At 33.2% G+C, this 20315-nt stretch overlaps 1 protein-coding gene across 2 annotated transcripts in view; it reads left to right on the forward strand.

Moving 5' to 3' along the window:
- The window catches only part of ppp1r14c (protein phosphatase 1, regulatory (inhibitor) subunit 14C), a 42766-nt gene that overhangs the window by 14708 nt on the left and 7743 nt on the right, over positions 1-20315 (forward strand). For both annotated transcript variants that reach the window (XR_008835871.1, XM_056449607.1), the window contains exons 2-3: positions 11984-12067; positions 13781-13813. Coding sequence is in view for 1 of the 2 variants with exons in the window: in XM_056449607.1 (XP_056305582.1) it covers positions 11984-12067; positions 13781-13813 (117 nt within the window). In the remaining variant the exon portion in view is untranslated. The remainder of the gene's footprint in view (positions 1-11983; positions 12068-13780; positions 13814-20315) is intronic.

The raw sequence follows: 20315 nt of genomic DNA on the forward strand, positions 1-20315 counted from the left end.
AGAGCACAGAGGCAGAGACGAGTCTGCACATTGAGCCCAGTGGGGAAGATCCACACACACACACACACACACACACACACACACAACCCCCCTCTCACTGTATGGCTCTCTGTTGAGGGGGAGGGGTTCGTCTCTGATGTTCAGCTCCAGGCCTCTGACAGTCTGTCTGGAATCTAACCGCTTGTCTTTACGTCTTTCTGTTCGCTTTCTGTCTAAAGCATCCATCCATCTGCCTATTCTGTCTGTCTGTCTGTATATCCATCCATCCATCCATCCATCCATCCATGCATCTATCTATCTATCTATCTATCTATCTATCTATCTATCTATCTATCTATCTATCTATCTATCTATCTATCTATCTATCTATCTATCCCTCAGTCTATCTATCCCTCAGTCTATCTATCCATCCATCCATCCATCCATCCATCCATCCATCCATCCATCCATCCATCCATCTATCTATCTATCTATCTATCTATCTATCTATCTATCTATCTATCTATCTATCTATCTATCTATCTATCTATTTATGCCTCAGTCTATCTATCCCTCAGTCTATCTATCCATCCATCCATCCATCCATCCATCCGTCCGTCCGTCCGTCCATCCATCCATCCATCCATCCATCCATTCATCTATGCATCTATCTGAGATCTGTCCATCCATCCATCCATCCATCCATCCATCCATCTATCCTAGATCCATCCATCCATCTATCTTAGATCTGTCCATCCATCCATCCATCCATCCATTTGTCTATCCTAGATCCATCCATCCATCTATCCATCCATCAATCAGTCTGTCTATTATGTCTATCTATCTGTCTGAAATCTATTTACTGTGTGTTTGTCTGAGATGACTCTGTTGTGTTTCATTTCACAGCTGCTGTTTGTATTGATTCAGCGTGTTTGTGTTTGGCATTAGCGAAGATCCTGTCTGCGTTTGCTGGGTTTTAATCTCTGCCTGACCTTGTGGCGGAAGCGTCAGGTGTTTCTGAACCAGGATAATGTTGATTTATTTTTTTAAAGGATTTACACTTTTAATTTTTGATAAGACAACGAAGCACAGACAGGAGAGCATGGGGCAGAGAGAAGGGAACAGGATTGATAAAGGACCTTGAGCTGGGAATTACACTCGGGTCGACAACTGTAGTGCTAAATGTAGGATAATGCCGAATAGAAACGTTAAAATTATTATTTTCATCATTAGCTATGTTTCCATCTAAAGATGCGAATTAAATTTATGCACAAAGCTGGATTATCGCATAAAAGACGTGTAAATAAAGCAGCGTTTCCATCCAATGAGTCAAAGAGAACAAAATCATCGCTTCCTGATCTTCCGAATCTGTGCAGCAATCCACCGATCAGGCCCGTATGGTAGAGTGGCCAGACGGAAGCCACTCCCCACCTGGAATTTGCCAAAAGGCATCAAAAGGACTCTCAGACCATCAGTAACTAAATTCTCTAGTCTGATGAGACTAAAACTCAACTCTTTGGAGTGAATGCCAGGGGTTACATTTGGAGAAAACCAGGCACTGCTCATCACCAGGCTAATACCATCCCTACAGTGAAGCATGGTGGTGGCAGCATCATGCTGTGGGGATGTTTTTCAGCAACAAGAACTGAAAGACTAGTCAGGATAGAGGGAACGATGAATGCAGCAATGTACAGACACTACAAACTTAACTACACTGTTCCTATTTACTGTGACCTTTTATGTGAAGCTGCTTTGACACAATCTACATTGTATAAGCGCTATACAAATAAAGGTGAATTGAATTGAATAGAGACATCCTGAATGAAAACCTGCTTCAGAGTGCTCTTGACCTCAGACTGGGGCGACGGTTCATCTTCCAACAGGACAATGACCCAAAGCACACCGCCAAAATATCAATGGAGTGGCTTCACAACAACTCGGTGAATGTCCTTGAGTGGCCCAGCCAGAACCCAAACCTAAATTCTATTGAACATCTCTGGAGAGATCTGAAAATGGCTGTAAACTATCGCTTCCCATCCAACCTGATAAAGCTTGAGAGGTACTGCAAAGAGGAATGGCCAAAAAATCCCAAAGACAGGTGTGCCAAGCTTGTGGCATCATATTCAAAAAGATTTGAGGCTGTAATTGCTGCCAAAGGTGCATCAACACAGTATTGAGCAAAGGCTGTGAATACTGATGTACATGTGATGATTTTTCAGGATTTTTATTTTTAATAAATTTGCAACAGTTTCAAAAAATCTTCTTCACATTGTCATTATGAGGTATTGTGTGTAGAATTGTTAGTTTTTAGGTTATCTAAAAGCTAGTGTGCTCCAAAACAGTGAAAAATCCGCATTTAGAAGAACTGATATAAACATGTAAGGTGTTTATTTTTCACGTAACCTCATAGTTCAGTTTCCCATCAAATCTTCTGACCAATCAAATGCTCTCTAGTATCTGACATGCCCCGCCCCATTCAAGACGCTTCACATTTGATGCGCTTGAGCTCAACCACTCTCACTAGCAGAGCTGTGATGAAGCAAAACGCTACTGGTTATTTAATTTAAAAAAAGAGGAGGAGCTACACAATGTCCCACCCTCTCTTCATGTTTCAGATGTTTATCAAACAGCACTTCACTGGACTTTTAAACTTTCTGTCCATCAATTTTCCATGAAACGAATGCATGATCCAAGATACTGTATTAGAAATTTAATAATGTTAAATTCTACATCCCTCTGCTTTTTAATAGCGTTTCAATGGCCTGTCCCAAGACGTCCTTCAAATAAAAGCTTTAGGTCACCTTTGCTTTATTTGATCATTTTTATTCTGCCATACGCCGACCAAAAGACCAGATCATAAATCAACCGTGACACACAGAATATGCATGAGTGTGGTGTTTTATGAGCACTGTGCAGTACAATCTGCTTGTTTATGTTGGTATGTAAATGTTATGTGTGTGTGATTTCTAAGCTTTGCCGTTGGCGATTCTGTGTGCATTTCACACTTTTCTGCAAGATCTCTCCCTCTCTTGTAAGTGATTCTGCTGGAAATCCTCTGTGATCTGACCTGTCTGCTCTGAGAGAGAGAAATTCTGCTCTGTGTTGGCAGAAGAAAGAAACAGCCGTTGACTGCACAATGAAGTACAATCAGGTCAAGAGAAAGGTGTGTGTGTGTGTGTGTGAGAGAGAGAGAGCTAAATGAGCTCTTCCAACACACACACATAGACTCCTGCTGGGACCTGCATTCACAATGGACACAAATGCAAGCAGATCTGCACAGCTGGAATAAAAAGAGCTGAAGTGGCCATTGATGTGTGTGTGTGTGCGTGCGTCTGTGCGTGTGTGTGTGTGTTTAAGAATGGCAGAAGCCTTTTAAACCAGATCCTGAAGCAATATGAAGAATAAATATTGTAACTAAATAATTACTAAACAGTGCTATAATAAATAATATTTTAACGTTAAATTATATTTAGTAATATTAATAAATTATTAGATTATAATTAGATTAGATACAGATAATAAATGTTACATAATAAATTAATAATTTATACTTGTTATATATATATATATATATATATATATATATATATATATATATATATATATATATATATATATATATATATATATATATATGAGCAATATCAAACACCTGTATAGCCTGTATATTGGCACTAGTGGGAGGCGTGTGTTGGCTTGATGCTGCAGGCCGAGTTCCTTAGTGTCCCACCAGTGATGATATACAGTCATATCGCACTGATACGAGTGTGATATTGCGTTTATACAACAGTTGGACAGCATAATCATGTATTTAAAAAAGAATATCAAACATGGAGAGTCTCAAAAACCCTTTTGTAAGAGGAACTACTTTCTTCCGCCATTCATTCACATCTGCAGCACTTTACAGCTAGTATTTGAAGATTACGTTATGTTGTCCAACAGCTGCAATATCTGTCAAACTGTAGTGAGATTATTGGTCTGCTGTCACTCTATGTGGGCGGAGTAATACACAAGGGTGAAGAGGTTGAACGAGTGCTGTTATTGCGGAATATCTCACCGCTATCAGCCAATCAGATTCGAGAACGAGACAGAAGTGCTGATTAAATTTATATATATAACATTTGTTATTGTTTATATTTATATTTTAGGTGTTTTTTATATTTGTTAACTCTATTTTACCGAAGAAATGCGATTATATTGTTACTGCATATATTTGTTTTTTGTTTGTAAATACAAATACGCCCATGTATATATAAAAATGTGTGTGAGTGTGCATATGTGTGTGTGTTTCAATACCTAAAATTTAACTATAATAACTATATGGTATATCCATGTTTTATTTTTATATTATTTAGTCAAATAAATACATAAATTTAATCATTTTCTTACTGTTCTATTTGTAGGAAAATGTGCGTTGTGCTTGCAAATGCAAACCTACATTAGCCACAGTGATGCAGGACATTTCTGAGGTGTTTCTATGTTGTTGCTATGGGTGATCCGGGTGGTTGCCAGGTGGTTTCCTACAGTGTGTCTGTTTGGTGCATTAGTGTGAATGTAGCTGAATTAATGACGGTTTGTAGAGGCTGATAATTATCTTGACTGATGATTGCGGATAACTCTGTGATTGATTAGTCACATCTTGGCAGCAAGTTTGACTGATCTACTTATGGTTCAGCTTTATCTGGTTCGGTCTGTGTAGCTTTAGCATCTTCATTCATTCCTTTTCCTTCGGCTTAGTCCCTTTATTCATCAGGAGTCACCACAGCGGAATGAACCGCCAACTTATCCAGCACATGTTTTACACAGCGGATGCCCTTCCAGCTGCAACCCAGTACTGGGAAACACCCATACACTCTCATTCACACAGATACACTACGGACAATTTAGTTCATTGTGTGCAATGAGTGTGTGCAATGGTCAAGGTAGATCAACATCTGTAAGGTGTCAATAATAATGATGAAGTAAACCTCAAACTCTGTAAACAAAACAAATTATGATAATCAAATCTGAGCTTTCAAGTAAAGGAACCAGCTATTATTATTCAAATACATACTGCAGGACAAACCATTGCTGCAGCTCTGATGCAAGTTTATGGAGAACAGTAAAAACTGCTATTACTGAAATCTGTATATTCCATAGAAAGTCTGAAGCAGATTGGTTAGCTCTACTTACATGAATCGCGATGTGCTCGCTCGCGGCATTCTAGCTCTCTGCAACTCTCACATGGTCCCCCACTGATGCTAAGCAGGGCTGCGCCTGGTCAGTACCTAGATGGGAGACCACATGGTAAAGCTAGGTTACTGCCAGAAGTGGTGTTAGTGAGACCAGCAGGGGGCGCCCCGCCTCTGGTCTGTGTGGGTCCTAATGCCCCAGTATAGTGACGGGGACTCTATACTGCTCAGTAAGCTCGTGAAACCGAGGTCCGGACTCTCTGTGGTCGTTAAAAATTCCAGGGTGTCCTTCAAAAAAAGAGTAGGGGTTTAAGCCCGGTATCCCTGCCAAATTTGCCCGTTGGCCTCTGTCCATCATGGTCTCATAACCATCCCCATTTCATAATTGTCTTCATTACTCTGTCTCCTCTGCACCAATCAGCTGGTGTGTGGTGTGCGGTCTGGCGCAATATTGCTGCCGTCGCTTCATCCAGGTGGATGCTGCACACTGGTGGTGGATGAGGAGATTCCCCCATTGTGTAAAGCGCTTTGTTCAGAAAAGCGCTATATTAATGTAAGGAATTATTATTATTATTTTTATTATTATTATTATTCTGAAAAGTTCAGATGTTTTTCAACTAGGTGCAACAGGAAAATGTGTGCACGTCACGTGTGTATGTGTGCGCAGCTCGCACACCATGTGCACGTCACTCCAATATGCGCGTCATGCAAGTCGTGCCTCCATTGGAAATGACAAACTTAGCTTATTAGCTTAGCTTAAGCTTATTGTCACTGCTTCCAAGGCACACGCTCAGCAGCCACATTTTAATAAAACTAAAGCGCTTCATACTGAAACTTCATACCGAATCTTTTTTTTATTGATATTGACAATGGTGTTTGGTTAATAAATATCGATACACATTTTATCGCCCAGCCCTACTATAGAGCGCATGTGTTGGGATTCTGGGGGAACAAAATCACAGCAAGAAGGTCGCTGGTTCGAGCCTCGGCTGGGTCAGTTGGCGTTTCTGTGTGGAGTTTGCATGTTCTCCCTGTGTTTGTGTGGGTTTCCTCCGGGTGCACCGGTTTCCCCCACAGTCGAAAGACATGCGGTACAGGTGAACTGGGTAGGCTAAATTGTCCGTAGTGTATGAGTGTGAGTGAGTGTGTGTGGATGTTTCCCAGAGGTGGGTTGCGGCTGGAAGGGCATCCGCTGCGTAAAACAAATGCTGGATAAGTTGACGGTTTATTCCGCTGTGGCGACCCCAGATTAATAAAAGGGACTAAGCCGACAAGAAAATGAATGAATGAATAAAGAAATAACAAATAAACCAAGATACAATTATGTATTTTAATACTTTTAAATATTGTGTATGTGTATAGTTTATTTTATGAATATTACATTAAGTTTTAATTAATTTACTTATTATTTATTTAGTGTGTATTTATGCATGTTTATTTATTTAGTTAGCTATTTGGTTTATTTATTTAGGTAGATAATTGTTGTTTTACTTATTTGTTTATGTCTTGATTTATTTATTTATTTAAGTTAGTTAGATATTTGTTTATTTACTTATTTCTTTCTTTATTTAGTTATTTGTTTGTTTATTTAATTTAGGTAGTTAGATATTTATTCAATTATTTATTCGCTTATTTCTTTCGTTATTTCTTTATTTATTTGTTTTAGTTAGATAGATATTTCTTTTATTTATTTATTTACTTATTTAGATAGTTATTTGTTTATTTATTTTTTATTTATTTTAGTTAGTTAGGTATATCGATATTGACAATGGTGTTCGGTCAATAAATATCGATACAGATTTTATCGCCCAGCCCTACTCTATAGCGCATGTGTTTGGACTGTGGGACAAACTGGAGTACCCGGAGGAAACCCACGACAACATGGAGAGAACATGCAAACTCTACAGAAATGCCAACTGAGTTGAGACTCAAACCAGCAACCTTCTTGCTGTGAGGCAACAGTGCTAACCACTGAGCCACTTTGTCGCCAGTTATGTACTTAGTTTATTTATTTTAGTTTTTTAGTCATGTAGTTTTTGATGCATCTAAGTGTGTACCTGTACAGTTTGTTTTTTGTTCTTCGGATTCCCCTACAAGTCCAAAGACTGTAAGTGCTGTAGGTGAACTGGGTAAGCTAAATTGTCCGTAGTGTATTTGTGTGAATAAATGTGTATGGATGTTTCCCAGTGATGAGTTGCAGGTGGAAGGGCATCCGCTGCGTAAAACATATGCTGGATAAGTTGGCGGTTCATTCCGCTGTGGCGATATACAAACAGTTGCGTCATCATCAGCTATTCCCTCTGTGTTTAAACCACAGTTTGAATTTCCCATTCAACCACCCACACTTTCTTACACACTTGCACACACACACATACGCACAGATTCCTCCTTATTAAATCTGTAGACCAGCACTAATCATCTTGACCTGCTTCTGGCTAAATCTCTCCTTCTCTTTCATTCCTCCTCCTTTTTTCTCTCTGAAAGGAAGCAATGTGTGCTGAACTGATGTTCACTTGAGTCACTGGTGCGAGCACAAAAACACTACATCAGTGCAGCTGGAGATAAAGAAATGCACAGCCGGTAGATCTGGATGCCGAACTAGAAATCTTGCTGCTCTTTTTCTAGTAGAATCGTTCGAGTGATTCAGTCTGCTGCTGTGAAACTGGTTAAATGTATTATATCCTCCTCATAGATTCTGTTTATGTGTGATCTGATCTGTTCATATACAATAGTGTAATGCCTTTGAATGGAAAACTGGTTTATATAACTCAGAGTGGGCATCACGGTGGCTTAGTGGTTAGCACTGTCACCTCACAGCAAGAAGGTCGCTGGTTCGAGTTCCAGCTGGACCAGTTGGCATTTCTGTGTGGAGTTTGCATGTTCTCCCCATGTTGGCGTGGGTTTCCTCCGGGTGCTCCGCTTTCCCCCACAGTCCAAAGACATGCGCTATAGGTGAATTGGATGAGCTAAATTGGCCACAGCGTATGAGTGTGTGTATGAATGTGAGAGTGTATGGGTGTTTCCCAGTGTTGGATTGCAGTTGGAAGGGCATCCACTGAGTAAAACATATGCTGGAATAGTTGGTGGTTCATTCCGCTGTGGCGACACCTGATAACAGTTTCTATTTCTGTGATGTCGCAGCTGAACAACAGCAAAAACCACAATTACAAAGATCACCTCAGGTACTGATTATGTGCTTTATTCAGTGTTAAATGCTACTAATGTGAGTTTGAAGGCCATTTTATGTGCCATTTATTGCCGTACTGATAGCAGCAGCAGCAGATAGTTTACCTCAGATTTTGAAGGTAAAATAACTACCAAGCAGTTTGAAAATGAACGCTAGAACTGTGGCTCAGTATGTACTTTTAATCATGTTCAAGAGGTTTAATATGTAACCTATTATCGAGCAGTAATCTGTGCTTTTGAATAGCTCATATTAAAACGTTTCTGTCATCTGGTGCGGAAGTTAATGAAGTAATAAAATAAAAAACTAATAAAAAAACTAACCAAGACTTTTGAAATAGTGTGTGTGTGTGTGTGTGTGTGTGTGTGTGTGTGTGTGTGTGTGTGTGTGTGTGTGTGTGTTCGTGTATTGTTTATTTTATGCATATTTTATTTCGTTTCATTTCATTTACTTATTATTTATTTAGATATTTGTTTATTTAGATATTTGTTTATTTTGTTATTTATTTGCATATTTCTTTCTTTATTTACTTAGTTATTTGTTTGTTTATTTATTTTAGTTAGTTAGACATTTGTTTATTTATTTATCTATTTGTTTGTTTCTTTCTTCATTTATTTATTTTGTTATTTGTTTCTTTATTCACCTAGTTTAGTTAGTTAAATATTTCTGTTTATTCAATTACTTATTTCTTTCTTTATTTAGATAGTTATTTATTTATTTATTTTAGTTAGATGTTTGTTTATTTATTTGTTTATTTATTTTAGCACGTTAGTTACATATTTGTTTATTTATTTGCATAATTCGTTCTTTATTTACTTAGTTATTTGCTTGTTTGTTTGTTTATTTAGTTATTTATTTGCCTATTTATTTATTTTTTGATTGATTGATTTTAGTAAGTTAGTTAGATATTTGTTTATTTAGTTATTAGCTTTTTCTTTTTTTATTTACTTAGTTATTTGTTTATTTATTTACTTATTTTAGTTAGTTAGATATTTGTTTATTTAGTTATGTATTTGCTTATATTTATTTATTTATTTATTTATTTACTTATTTATTATTTATTTAGTTAGTTGGTAAGTTAGTTAGTAAGTAACAAAAAGCCTTAATATGTCTAAAAAAAACAAACATTTAATCAAACATTTTGTGGACATTTGCTGAAGTGGACTAAATCTGGACACTTAATCCTGGATTTGTCCTTGGATCTGACAAACAAATGCAGAATTATCTGAACACACTGACTCCTCTCTCTCTCTCTCTCTCTCTCTCTCTCTCTCTCTCTCTCTCTCTCTCTCTCTCTCTCTCACACACACACACACACACACACACAGAATTACAGACATCATTCATAATAATTATGTGTTTGGATGATGTGTATTATTCCACATGTCTAATTAGCCAAACGAGCCTCAGTGAGCGATTGCTACATGGAAAATACGTGCTTCTCTCTTGCTGTCACCTTTGAAGAGGAGCGTATTTATAGAGCTGATATCATCTGCTCTGCTCAATGACCCTGCAGATTAAACTCAGCTTGTGACTGTAGACATTCCTGATGTTCTTACTTTATAAATGTCCTTGATGAACGTACAAATCAAGTCTTTCCGAAAGGCTGATTTGAATCTAGAACACATTTATCCACTGTGTAATAATTGCTCCACTAATTAACAGAAGCCATGGGGGACATTTATTAATTGCTTTTTAGATTTTTTTAAAGTTCCTGGTGGTTTCATTTAAGTGTCAGATGTTTGCACTTTCATTCATTCATTTCCTGGTGTCAGATGTTTGCAGTTTCAGTAATATTCCTCTGCCTTAGTCCCTTCTATTTATCAGGGGTCGCCACAGCAGAATGAACCACTAACTATTCCAGCATATGTTTTACGCAGCAGATGCCCTTCCAGCAACACCCATACACACTCATTCACACTCATACACTATAGCCAATTTAGTTTATTCAATTCCTCTATAGCGCATGTGTTTAGACTTGCGGGGGAAACCGGAGCACCCAGAGGAAACCCACGCCAACATGGGGAGAACATGCAAACTCCACACAGAAATGCCAACCGATGCAGCCGGGTCTCGAACCAGCGACCTTCTTGCTGTGAGGCGACAGTACTAACCACTGAGCCACCGTGCCACCCATGTTTGCCGTTTTTATCACTTTATTATTTTTTTACTATTGTATTTTATATATAAAAAAACAACAAATAAAAAAACTAAATTCGGGTTTGGATGATATAAATAAAAATAAATAGATTAGTTAATTAAATATATTTAATCAATTAATTAATCAAACATATTCCATCAGGTTATAATCAACTCTCAATCTTCATTTACTTCACTTATTAACTATTTAATGTAACAAAGTAGCTAACGTTTTCTAAATCCTATATAGATAATAAAACTAAAAAGGCAAAACATCCAAATAAAATTGTAATAAAATGCTAAAACTTTAACAAAATTGTAATTAAGATGAAAATTAATAAACAAAAGTAATAATAATTGCATTGCATATCTAAAATAAATGTTGTTAATCTGCACAATCGTATGTGTTTTGACTATTATAGTTAACTAAAAATCACAAAATCCATTCTTGGATAATATAAATTAATAATATAAAAATTGGATAATATGGTTTCTCTCAAGGTTTTTTTTTTCTTCACTTCCGCCATTAGTCAAGTTTTTTTTCCCTCTCCGCTGTCGCCACTGGCTTGCATGGTTCGGGATCTGTAGAGCTGCGCATCGTTGGATTTGCCCTTCAATATTTGGACTCTCAGTAGTGATTATTAAACCACACTGAACTGAGCTCAACTGAACTGAACCTAAACACTACAAACTGAACTACACTGTTCCTTGAACTACACTGTTCCTATTTACTGTGACCTTTTATGTGAAGCTGCTTTGACACAATCTACATTGTATAAGCGCTATACAAATAAAGGTGAATTGAATTGAATTGAATTGAATAAAAATGTAGATAAAACAGTTCATATTTTAATTGACTTTTCAACTAAAGTAACATTGTAACTATAATTTTTAAAAACCAGACGTTAACACAAAAATACAAAACAAACTTGTACTAAATTATTAAAACTTTAACAATTTTTTTTTTATTAAAATGGAAAATATAAAAAATGCTAACAATTAAGAAAAAACATTTATCATTAGCATTGCATATCTAAAATAATTGCAGTTTTTTGGTTAAATTGCACAATATAATTGCTAAAAAATAACCCCTCAAAAAAACCTAAATCCATTTTTTAAAATGTAAATAAAAATGTAAATAAATAAATAGAAAAGCTAATTAATTTTCATTTACTTCACTTTTGAACTACTGTAACAAAGTAACTTTTTTCAAACAAAATAGACTAAACAAAAATAAAATAGTACTAAACTGCTAAAACGTTAACCAGTTTAATTTGTATTAAAATAGCCGATTTCCAACAAATTCCATGTCATATATAAAACAAATCCAGGTGCTTTTGTAAAACTGTATAAAACATTTGACTAAATTACTAATGAATAAAAAAAATTAAATGAAAATAGAAAAAGACTCCATAAAATCAACAAAATAGGCCTTTTTTGATGTACTGTAAGATTTCTTACTGTGGGATGTTTTCAGTTCACTAATGTGGCCTGATTTGTGTTTGTACAGGAAGAGGAAATGCCGGAGGTGGAGATCGACATCGATGATCTCCTGGAGGTGAACAGTGAAGACGAGAGAGCCGTCAAACTACAGGTAAATGTGCAGTAAGAGAAGACATTTTCATGTTACAGAATGAATGTTTTACTTTCTGCATGCTATCTTTACTATATACAGTCGAAGTCAGAATTATTAGCCTTTCTGAATTATTAGCCACCCGGTATATTCCCCCCCCCAATTTCTGTTTCTGTTCTAAACATAATAGCTTTAATAACTCATTTCTAATAACTGGGACATTGGAGCATTTTAAAATCTGCGAAGGTCAGCTGGTCTGTTTCATACCTGTCAACCCTCCTGTTTTTGACCGGTATTCTCCCGTATTTTACAGTTCTATCCCGCTATCATCCCGTAAAGGTATTTCTCCTGTATTTTCAGTCTTTCTCTTAAGGGTGGCAAATAAACATTAAAGAGCCGAGCCTCCCTATAAGCTACCCATATGGCCGAACCACCTGGGGCCGCCACTTGCTCTTAAATGTGAGTCTGTTCTGTGCTTTCGCTTTGTTTAGGCATGACAACACTTTGAAATAAATATAAACATGGCGGGATTCCCTTTCCTTTTCATTACAGGTGCCGTCTCCCCTTCACATTCAATCCTCAAAACAGTCATGTAGCGTTGCGTGACTGTCAGCTGACGCGCTCCATAGTGATATACAGAAGCTGTTTCCCAAATGGATTCCATACATGCGATTTGAAGCGGAGCGAAAGTCTGACACAGCTACACACAACTATATGACACATCTGACACAAACACAACTAATTTCGTCCTAAATGAGCATAAAAAGTTAGGAAAGAAATCAAATGCTTTCATTATAACGTTAGATGTGTGCATCTTTAAAGTGCACTGTAAAAAATAAATCCGTAAAATTTACGGTAAAAAAACAGCAGCTGTGGTTGCCAGTACTTTACCATTAAAAATAAAAGTAATTATTCATTAAAAGTCATTTCAAATTTTTACGGTAAACTACCGTATTTTATTAATTTATATAGGTAATATGTCTGTATTTTGAATAACCAACATCTGCACATCTTTTGTTACACAGATAGGCAAGTCAATTTACGGTTATTCGCCGTATATATTAAGGAAACATGCCGTTAACCAGGTTACGGATTTGTACTGTACCCAGTATTTTCAATGGAATTTCTGCGCCTGTTGCTACTGACGGTGCTAGCAGTTGCACGGTCTTTCATCTCTTTTTACGCTTGAACAACTAAATGAATGCTTAAGTCTATTTAACTGAATGTATTGTAATTACATTACAACATCGATGCTGTAAAAACAACCTGGTGAAATTGAAAATAGTCACATTAAGCTTTCAGCGGAAGTTTATCGTTGGCTTTAAAACTCATAGAGTGCATAGAGACCAATAAGATCGTCTGGGGTGTCGAATCTTTTAACTATTCCCATCCATTGAATTATACGAAAATCATGACAATATCTCCACCTCATGTGTGCATTATTTTGTAATAATTCAACAGCACGTTGCCAAATGTTACTTACATAAATGTACTCTCAAAATGAGTTGAAGCTGCCATCTTTCTAGCATTATTATCTGAATATCAGGTTTAATGACATGGGGATTGAAATAAACTCAGTAACGCAATGCAGAGGAAACCAAAATGCTCGCAATGCCCTAGACAAAAATTTACATTCAATACATATTTGTTAACTTTAAGTCTGAATATGCTTATGTTTCTGTTGGTATGTGTCTCAGATGGTTGATATCATATCTCTCTATTTCTGTCCCTCAGGAATCGCTGTCAGACTGCTACAAGCCTACTGATGTAAGTCAATTTCAAATATAGGCCAAAGTCATACAGCTCTGTTATGAAACCAAAACTATAAAGGTTTAAAGCTGCATTATATTTCCTTGTATTTTCATATTCATTAACATATCTGACTGATTTCTGATGCAGAAGCTCTGCAATACAGAATTTATTTACATTAAAACAAACAACAATAAGAGTTTAAGTTGTGATAATATTTGACTATAGTCTTATTTTGACTGTATTTTGATCAAACACTGTAAAATAAAATATCTGTTAATTCACAGCCTCAGTATTTTAAGTGTTTTCTGTTTATTTGCAGTTGTAAATTGCATTATGGGATGTTGATCTCTGCTCTGTCGACTTCTGATGTTGAAAATTCAACTCTACAGTTTAACAAAATAACTTTTATTGACATTTCAGTAGTTTGAAATAATATAATGTAATAATAATGATTGTATAAGTTTAAAGCTTTATTAATCCCCTTGGGGCAATTCATTCTGACATGGTGGTGCTTCACATTTAACAAGAATGTCACACTTAACACAATAAACACCAACACTTAACATCTAGGACACAAACTGAAGAAAAAATAATAATAAAAATGAAATGATAATAATAATTTATAAAAAAAGGTTAAGAACAATAAATAATAATAACCCATTGATTACTGTAACTGCATTCATTACGTAACCAAATTGCTCCAGGCACAACCGTAAATTTATAACAATTTGTGGAACATTTTATTGTCCTTATGCCCCATTCACACAATGAGCAACTTGCAGCAGCAAAGCGTCAAGTGACCATTCATTTTAACAGAGAGAAAGCGACTTCCGGCGACATTAGTCTATATGAGCGACAGCGACCGTTGGCGACCAGGTGGGCCTGTCGAGTGACATGACAAAGTTGAGAATCCTTCAACTTCATGCAAATTAGGGTTGGGCGATGACCAGGAGCGTGGCTAGACATAAAGCTCTACTGGGGCACACACCCCCTTTCCCCCCACCCCCTTCAAAAAAAAAATAAAAAATAAAATAATAATAAATAAAAATAAATAATATAAAAAATTATATATACAAAACAAATATTTATTATAAATAAAAGTATTATTGTTATTATACAATTAATATTCCAAATAATCTTAAATGTAACTAGAAAACAGTGTTAAGACACAACTGGAGTGATATGCTAAGATTATTTAAGAAATCTTTTGCAAGAATATTAATTTCATTTGATTGAAATCCTATAGACAATTCAATAGAATGCAAAAAATATGTTTTATAGAATTATTTGTTGTCTTAGACTTGACACATGGCAGAGAATTAGGTGTATTAAGTCTTACCTCCCTGACTCATCATCGCTCCTTTTTGCTTCATACTAAAAATCTATCAGGAGGAATGCTTAGTAAGATCACCGTCATATTGTTTAAACTTTAGTTTTGTCGACTTGCAAAACAAAAATAGGCTGTTACGCTGGTTTTACAACGCATGAGCGGCGCGTGAGCAGCAAGATTTTTGGTGTGCATGTTAAATACCGGGACTCGGACCAGGAGAACAGCTGCGCGTGCGAGAGGCGCGCGGGTTCTCTTGCTTCTTGATTAAACACATTGCTTTCACCAGCGTTGGTTCGGTTGGACATAGAGAATAACGCCTTTATTCTGGGATTACCACTCTTAATAAATACACTTGCATATGAAGTAAATCGTATCTCAAAGCATTTACTGGGGCACTGGCGATTTTTACTGGGGCACGTGCCCCAGTAAATTGGGTCTAGCGACGCCCCTGGTGATGACTAATGTGAAACATCACGATGGACGATGGCATCATCATCGTAGGCCGTGGTGAATTAATTATTTATAATTAATAACAAATTAATTATTTGTAGCCTACCATTTCAACTACCTGACCCGCATGGTCTTAGTTTTACCCATAAACAAATCATAAATAAATAAAGAGAAGTTACACCTGTCAATGACTTTTTCCACAGGACATAGTCGCTGCTAGTGTGAATGAGTCATTAGACGTCGCTCCAAAGAGCATCCACTCAAAATATTAGTTTAAGGGGTGTGTGCTATCTCCTATTATATGTGCCATCCTCAACACCTGCTGTTCGTAATAGGATGCAATACTTCGCAGGGGAACTCCCCAAATTTTTTAATACAAATTAACAATGCCTTGAAGACGATTGCTTGTTTTATGTAGAAAAATGAGTCTGTAAAATAACAGAAAATACACTGACAGCTTATTACAAGGTTTTTGTAGCGTAATATACAACACCAACCCAGACAATATATCACTTTAAACTATTAAAAATCTTTAATAGTCCCTTTTCTGAACTTTTCAATGTTTAAAATTGTTGTGAGAAAGATCAAGATCTCATAATGCAATTCAAAAGCAGAAATAAACAGGGAAAAATAAAATAAAAAAAGAATAACAAAATATGAAAAACTGCTAAATAACGGATATTTTTTATGGTGTAGCCTTGTCTGAGTATGAGAGACTCTGCTAAACTATACAGAATAAAACGTAATTGTTTTAACCTCCTAAACTCTGTCTGCGTACCCGGTTTCGTGTCCATGATGTCATTTACTTCTGGATTCTTTAAATTAAAGGTCCGTACTGGCCCAAGAACCCCATAAGTGGTTCCGTTCTCTCATCAGTTGTAATAGAATAACTTTTGATAGATTATGAGAGACATTTTTCTTTTTTCCTATGATTACTGACATGTGCAGGAACCACCAACATTATTTATAGCAACCTAGACCACACAGAACCTAAAAGGTACACTTTCGAATTTGAGTTTACAAAATAAATGTTCGTCTCTGACAGGATCAGATGTCAGAAGCACTTCAATAATCATGTGCACGTTATTATCATCAGCTCAAGAAGTTTGTTATATCAAATATAGACGATGACAGGGTTTGTTTGAGCTTAGGTTGACCAATGCTCGCTATTATATGTATATATTAAATGTAATGTATGTATGTAATGTCTCAGCTCTGTATATAAAACATGGCGGTTCCTTTGTTTTCATTTTGGCTTGTTGCACAAGCAAGTGAGGTATCTCTGTAAATCAATAGCGTTCAGCTGCGTGTCTAGCTCCGCCTTTTTGTACCCTTTTACCATGCTAGGTACCCTTTGCAAAGGGTACCCAAAAAGTGGTACGGTAAGGTTCGATTTTAGGTACCTTTTAACAGTGGAAATGGCCATAAAAGCATACCGAACTGAATCGTACCATACTGTACCACTCAGTGGAAATGGGCCATAAGAGTTTAAACTTGTAGTGCAGCTATTATAGAAACCAAATAAAAAACAGATATATATATATACTGTGTACCTGTGTTTTTTTTTTAGATATTCTAGATTTCTAGATATTTTTCTAGATAATGTGTGATGTTCACAAACAGCATATGTGCTTCACATGAATAACTGTTGCTCCGGGAGTTTTTCATATCAGTAAATTGTGAGATTTCATTTTGATTAAACTTCAAATTCCATTTTTTACAGTCATAACACAGTCTGATATGCAGTGAAACGCTTACACAACCACTTGTAACCTTAAGATAACATACAAAAATAAAAACAATACTAACAATAACAACACAAGAATCTAAATTATGGAGAACTAGAAGTTATGCAAATGAAAATAAAAGCAAATATGAAATATTTAAAGACTTTCGATTTATAGTATGTGGCTGTAGACAAAAGTACAAATTTAAAAATGAAAAAGAGCTATCTGGACAAACAGAAACATGGAAGTGTTTCTGACTAAGTGCCTGATGCATAAGAGAGGAAGCAGTGTGTCCTATTAGGCTTCATTAAAGCTGCCCAGCAAGCAACGATCTCAAACAGAGCCACAGATTCCACACAACTCACTGATTCTTATTTCTGATTTAGATGTGCTGCCATCTGTATTTGTTGTATCTCAATCCATCCTGTACCAGTCACTCCGGGCCACACACACACACACATGCACACACACATGCATACACGCACGCACACATGCGCACACACACACATGCACACACACGCACAGCTTCAGGACATACTAGTGGATTTCATATGAGCTCACTGACCTGAAAACACAAGTGCTCAAAGGATCCATCCAACACCATAAAAATCCGAATGCATAAGAGCTACAGCAGACAGACACAGTAACCCACTGACCCACACAAAGATAGATTCCTGTAATGTAAAAGAAAACATGGCTTGAGACATAATTCTCTTATCTGTTTATGTAATATTTCTGTACTTTTTCTTATATAATTATATTAATGAACTATGTTATATAATTAACTCCATAGATTTCATATAATCATATTAAAATATTTATTAGTGTTAAAAATTCTTAACATTACAGTTCATATTAACGTGAACATAATTTATTCAAATATGATAAAGGAAATATATTAAACACATATGTATGTATAAATAAGATGCTACTTATGTTGACCAAGGCTGCAGTTATTTGATCAAAATGCAGTAAAGCTTTATTATATTATATTGTTTTTTTGTTATTATTATTATATTATTTTATATAAATATATCATTAAATTATATTATATTATATTATATATTATATAATATTATATTATTATATTAAATTACATTACATTATATTATATTATAATATCATATTACATTGCATTACATTATTATATTATATTATATTATTACATTACATTATTATATTATAATAAATTATATTATATTATATTATATTATATTATATTATATTATATTATATTATATTATATTATGTTATGTTATATTATATTACATTACATTATATTATATTAATAAATTACATTACATTATATTATTATATCATATTACATTGCATTACATTATTATATAATATTATGTTATATTATATTATATTATATTATATTATTACATTACATTATTATATTATACTAAATTATATTATATTATATTATATTATATTATATTATATTATATTATATTATATTATATTATTACATTACATTACATTATTATATCATATTACATTGCATTACATTATTATATAATATTATGTTATATTATATTATATTATATTATATTATATTATATTATATTATTACATTACATTATTATATTATACTAAATTATATTATATTATATTATATTATATTATATTATATTATATTATATTATATTATATTATATTATATTATATTATTACATTACATTACATTATTATATCATATTACATTGCATTACATTATTATATAATATTATGTTATATTATATTATATTATATTATATTATATTATATTATATTATTACATTACATTATTATATTATACTAAATTATATTATATTATATTATATTATATTATATTATATTATATTATATTATATTATATTATGTTATGTTATGTTATGTTATATTATATTACATTACATTATATTATATTATTAAATTACATTACATTATATTATTATATCATATTACATTGCATTACATTATTATATTATATTATATTATATTATCATATTACATTACATTATTATATTATATTATATTATATTATATTATATTATATTATATTATATTATATTATATTATATTATATTATATTATATTATATTATATTATGTTATATTATATTACATTACATTATATTATATTATATTATATTATTAAATTACATTACATTATATTATTATATCATATTACATTGCATTACATTATTATATAATATTATGTTATATTATATTATATTATATTATATTATATTATTACATTACATTATTATATTATACTAAATTATATTATATTATATTATATTATATTATATTATATTATATTATATTATATTATTATATAATTATGTTATGTTATGTATATTATATTACATTACATTATATTATATTATATTATTAAATTACATTACATTATATTATTATATCATATTACATTGCATTACATTATTATATTATATATATTATATTATCATATTACATTACATTATTATATTATATTATATTATATTATATTATATTATATTATATTATATTATATTATATTATATTATATTATTACATTACATTATTATATTATACTAAATTATATTATATTATATTATATTATATTATATTATATTATATTATATTATATTATATTATATTATATTATATTATATTATATTATATTATTACATTACATTACATTATTATATCATATTACATTGCATTACATTATTATATAATATTATGTTATATTATATTATATTATATTATATTATATTATTACATTACATTACATTATTATATTATACTAAATTATATTATATTATATTATATTATATTATATTATATTATATTATATTATATTATATTATATTATATTATATTATATTATATTATGTTATGTATGTTATGTTATATTATATTACATTACATTATATTATTAAATTACATTACATTATATTATTATATCATATTACATTGCATTACATTATTATATTATATTATATTATATTATATTATATTATATTATATTATATTATATT

Source organism: Danio aesculapii, chromosome 23 (genome assembly GCF_903798145.1).
Source record: "Danio aesculapii chromosome 23, fDanAes4.1, whole genome shotgun sequence".
Lineage (NCBI taxonomy): Eukaryota > Metazoa > Chordata > Actinopteri > Cypriniformes > Danionidae > Danio > Danio aesculapii.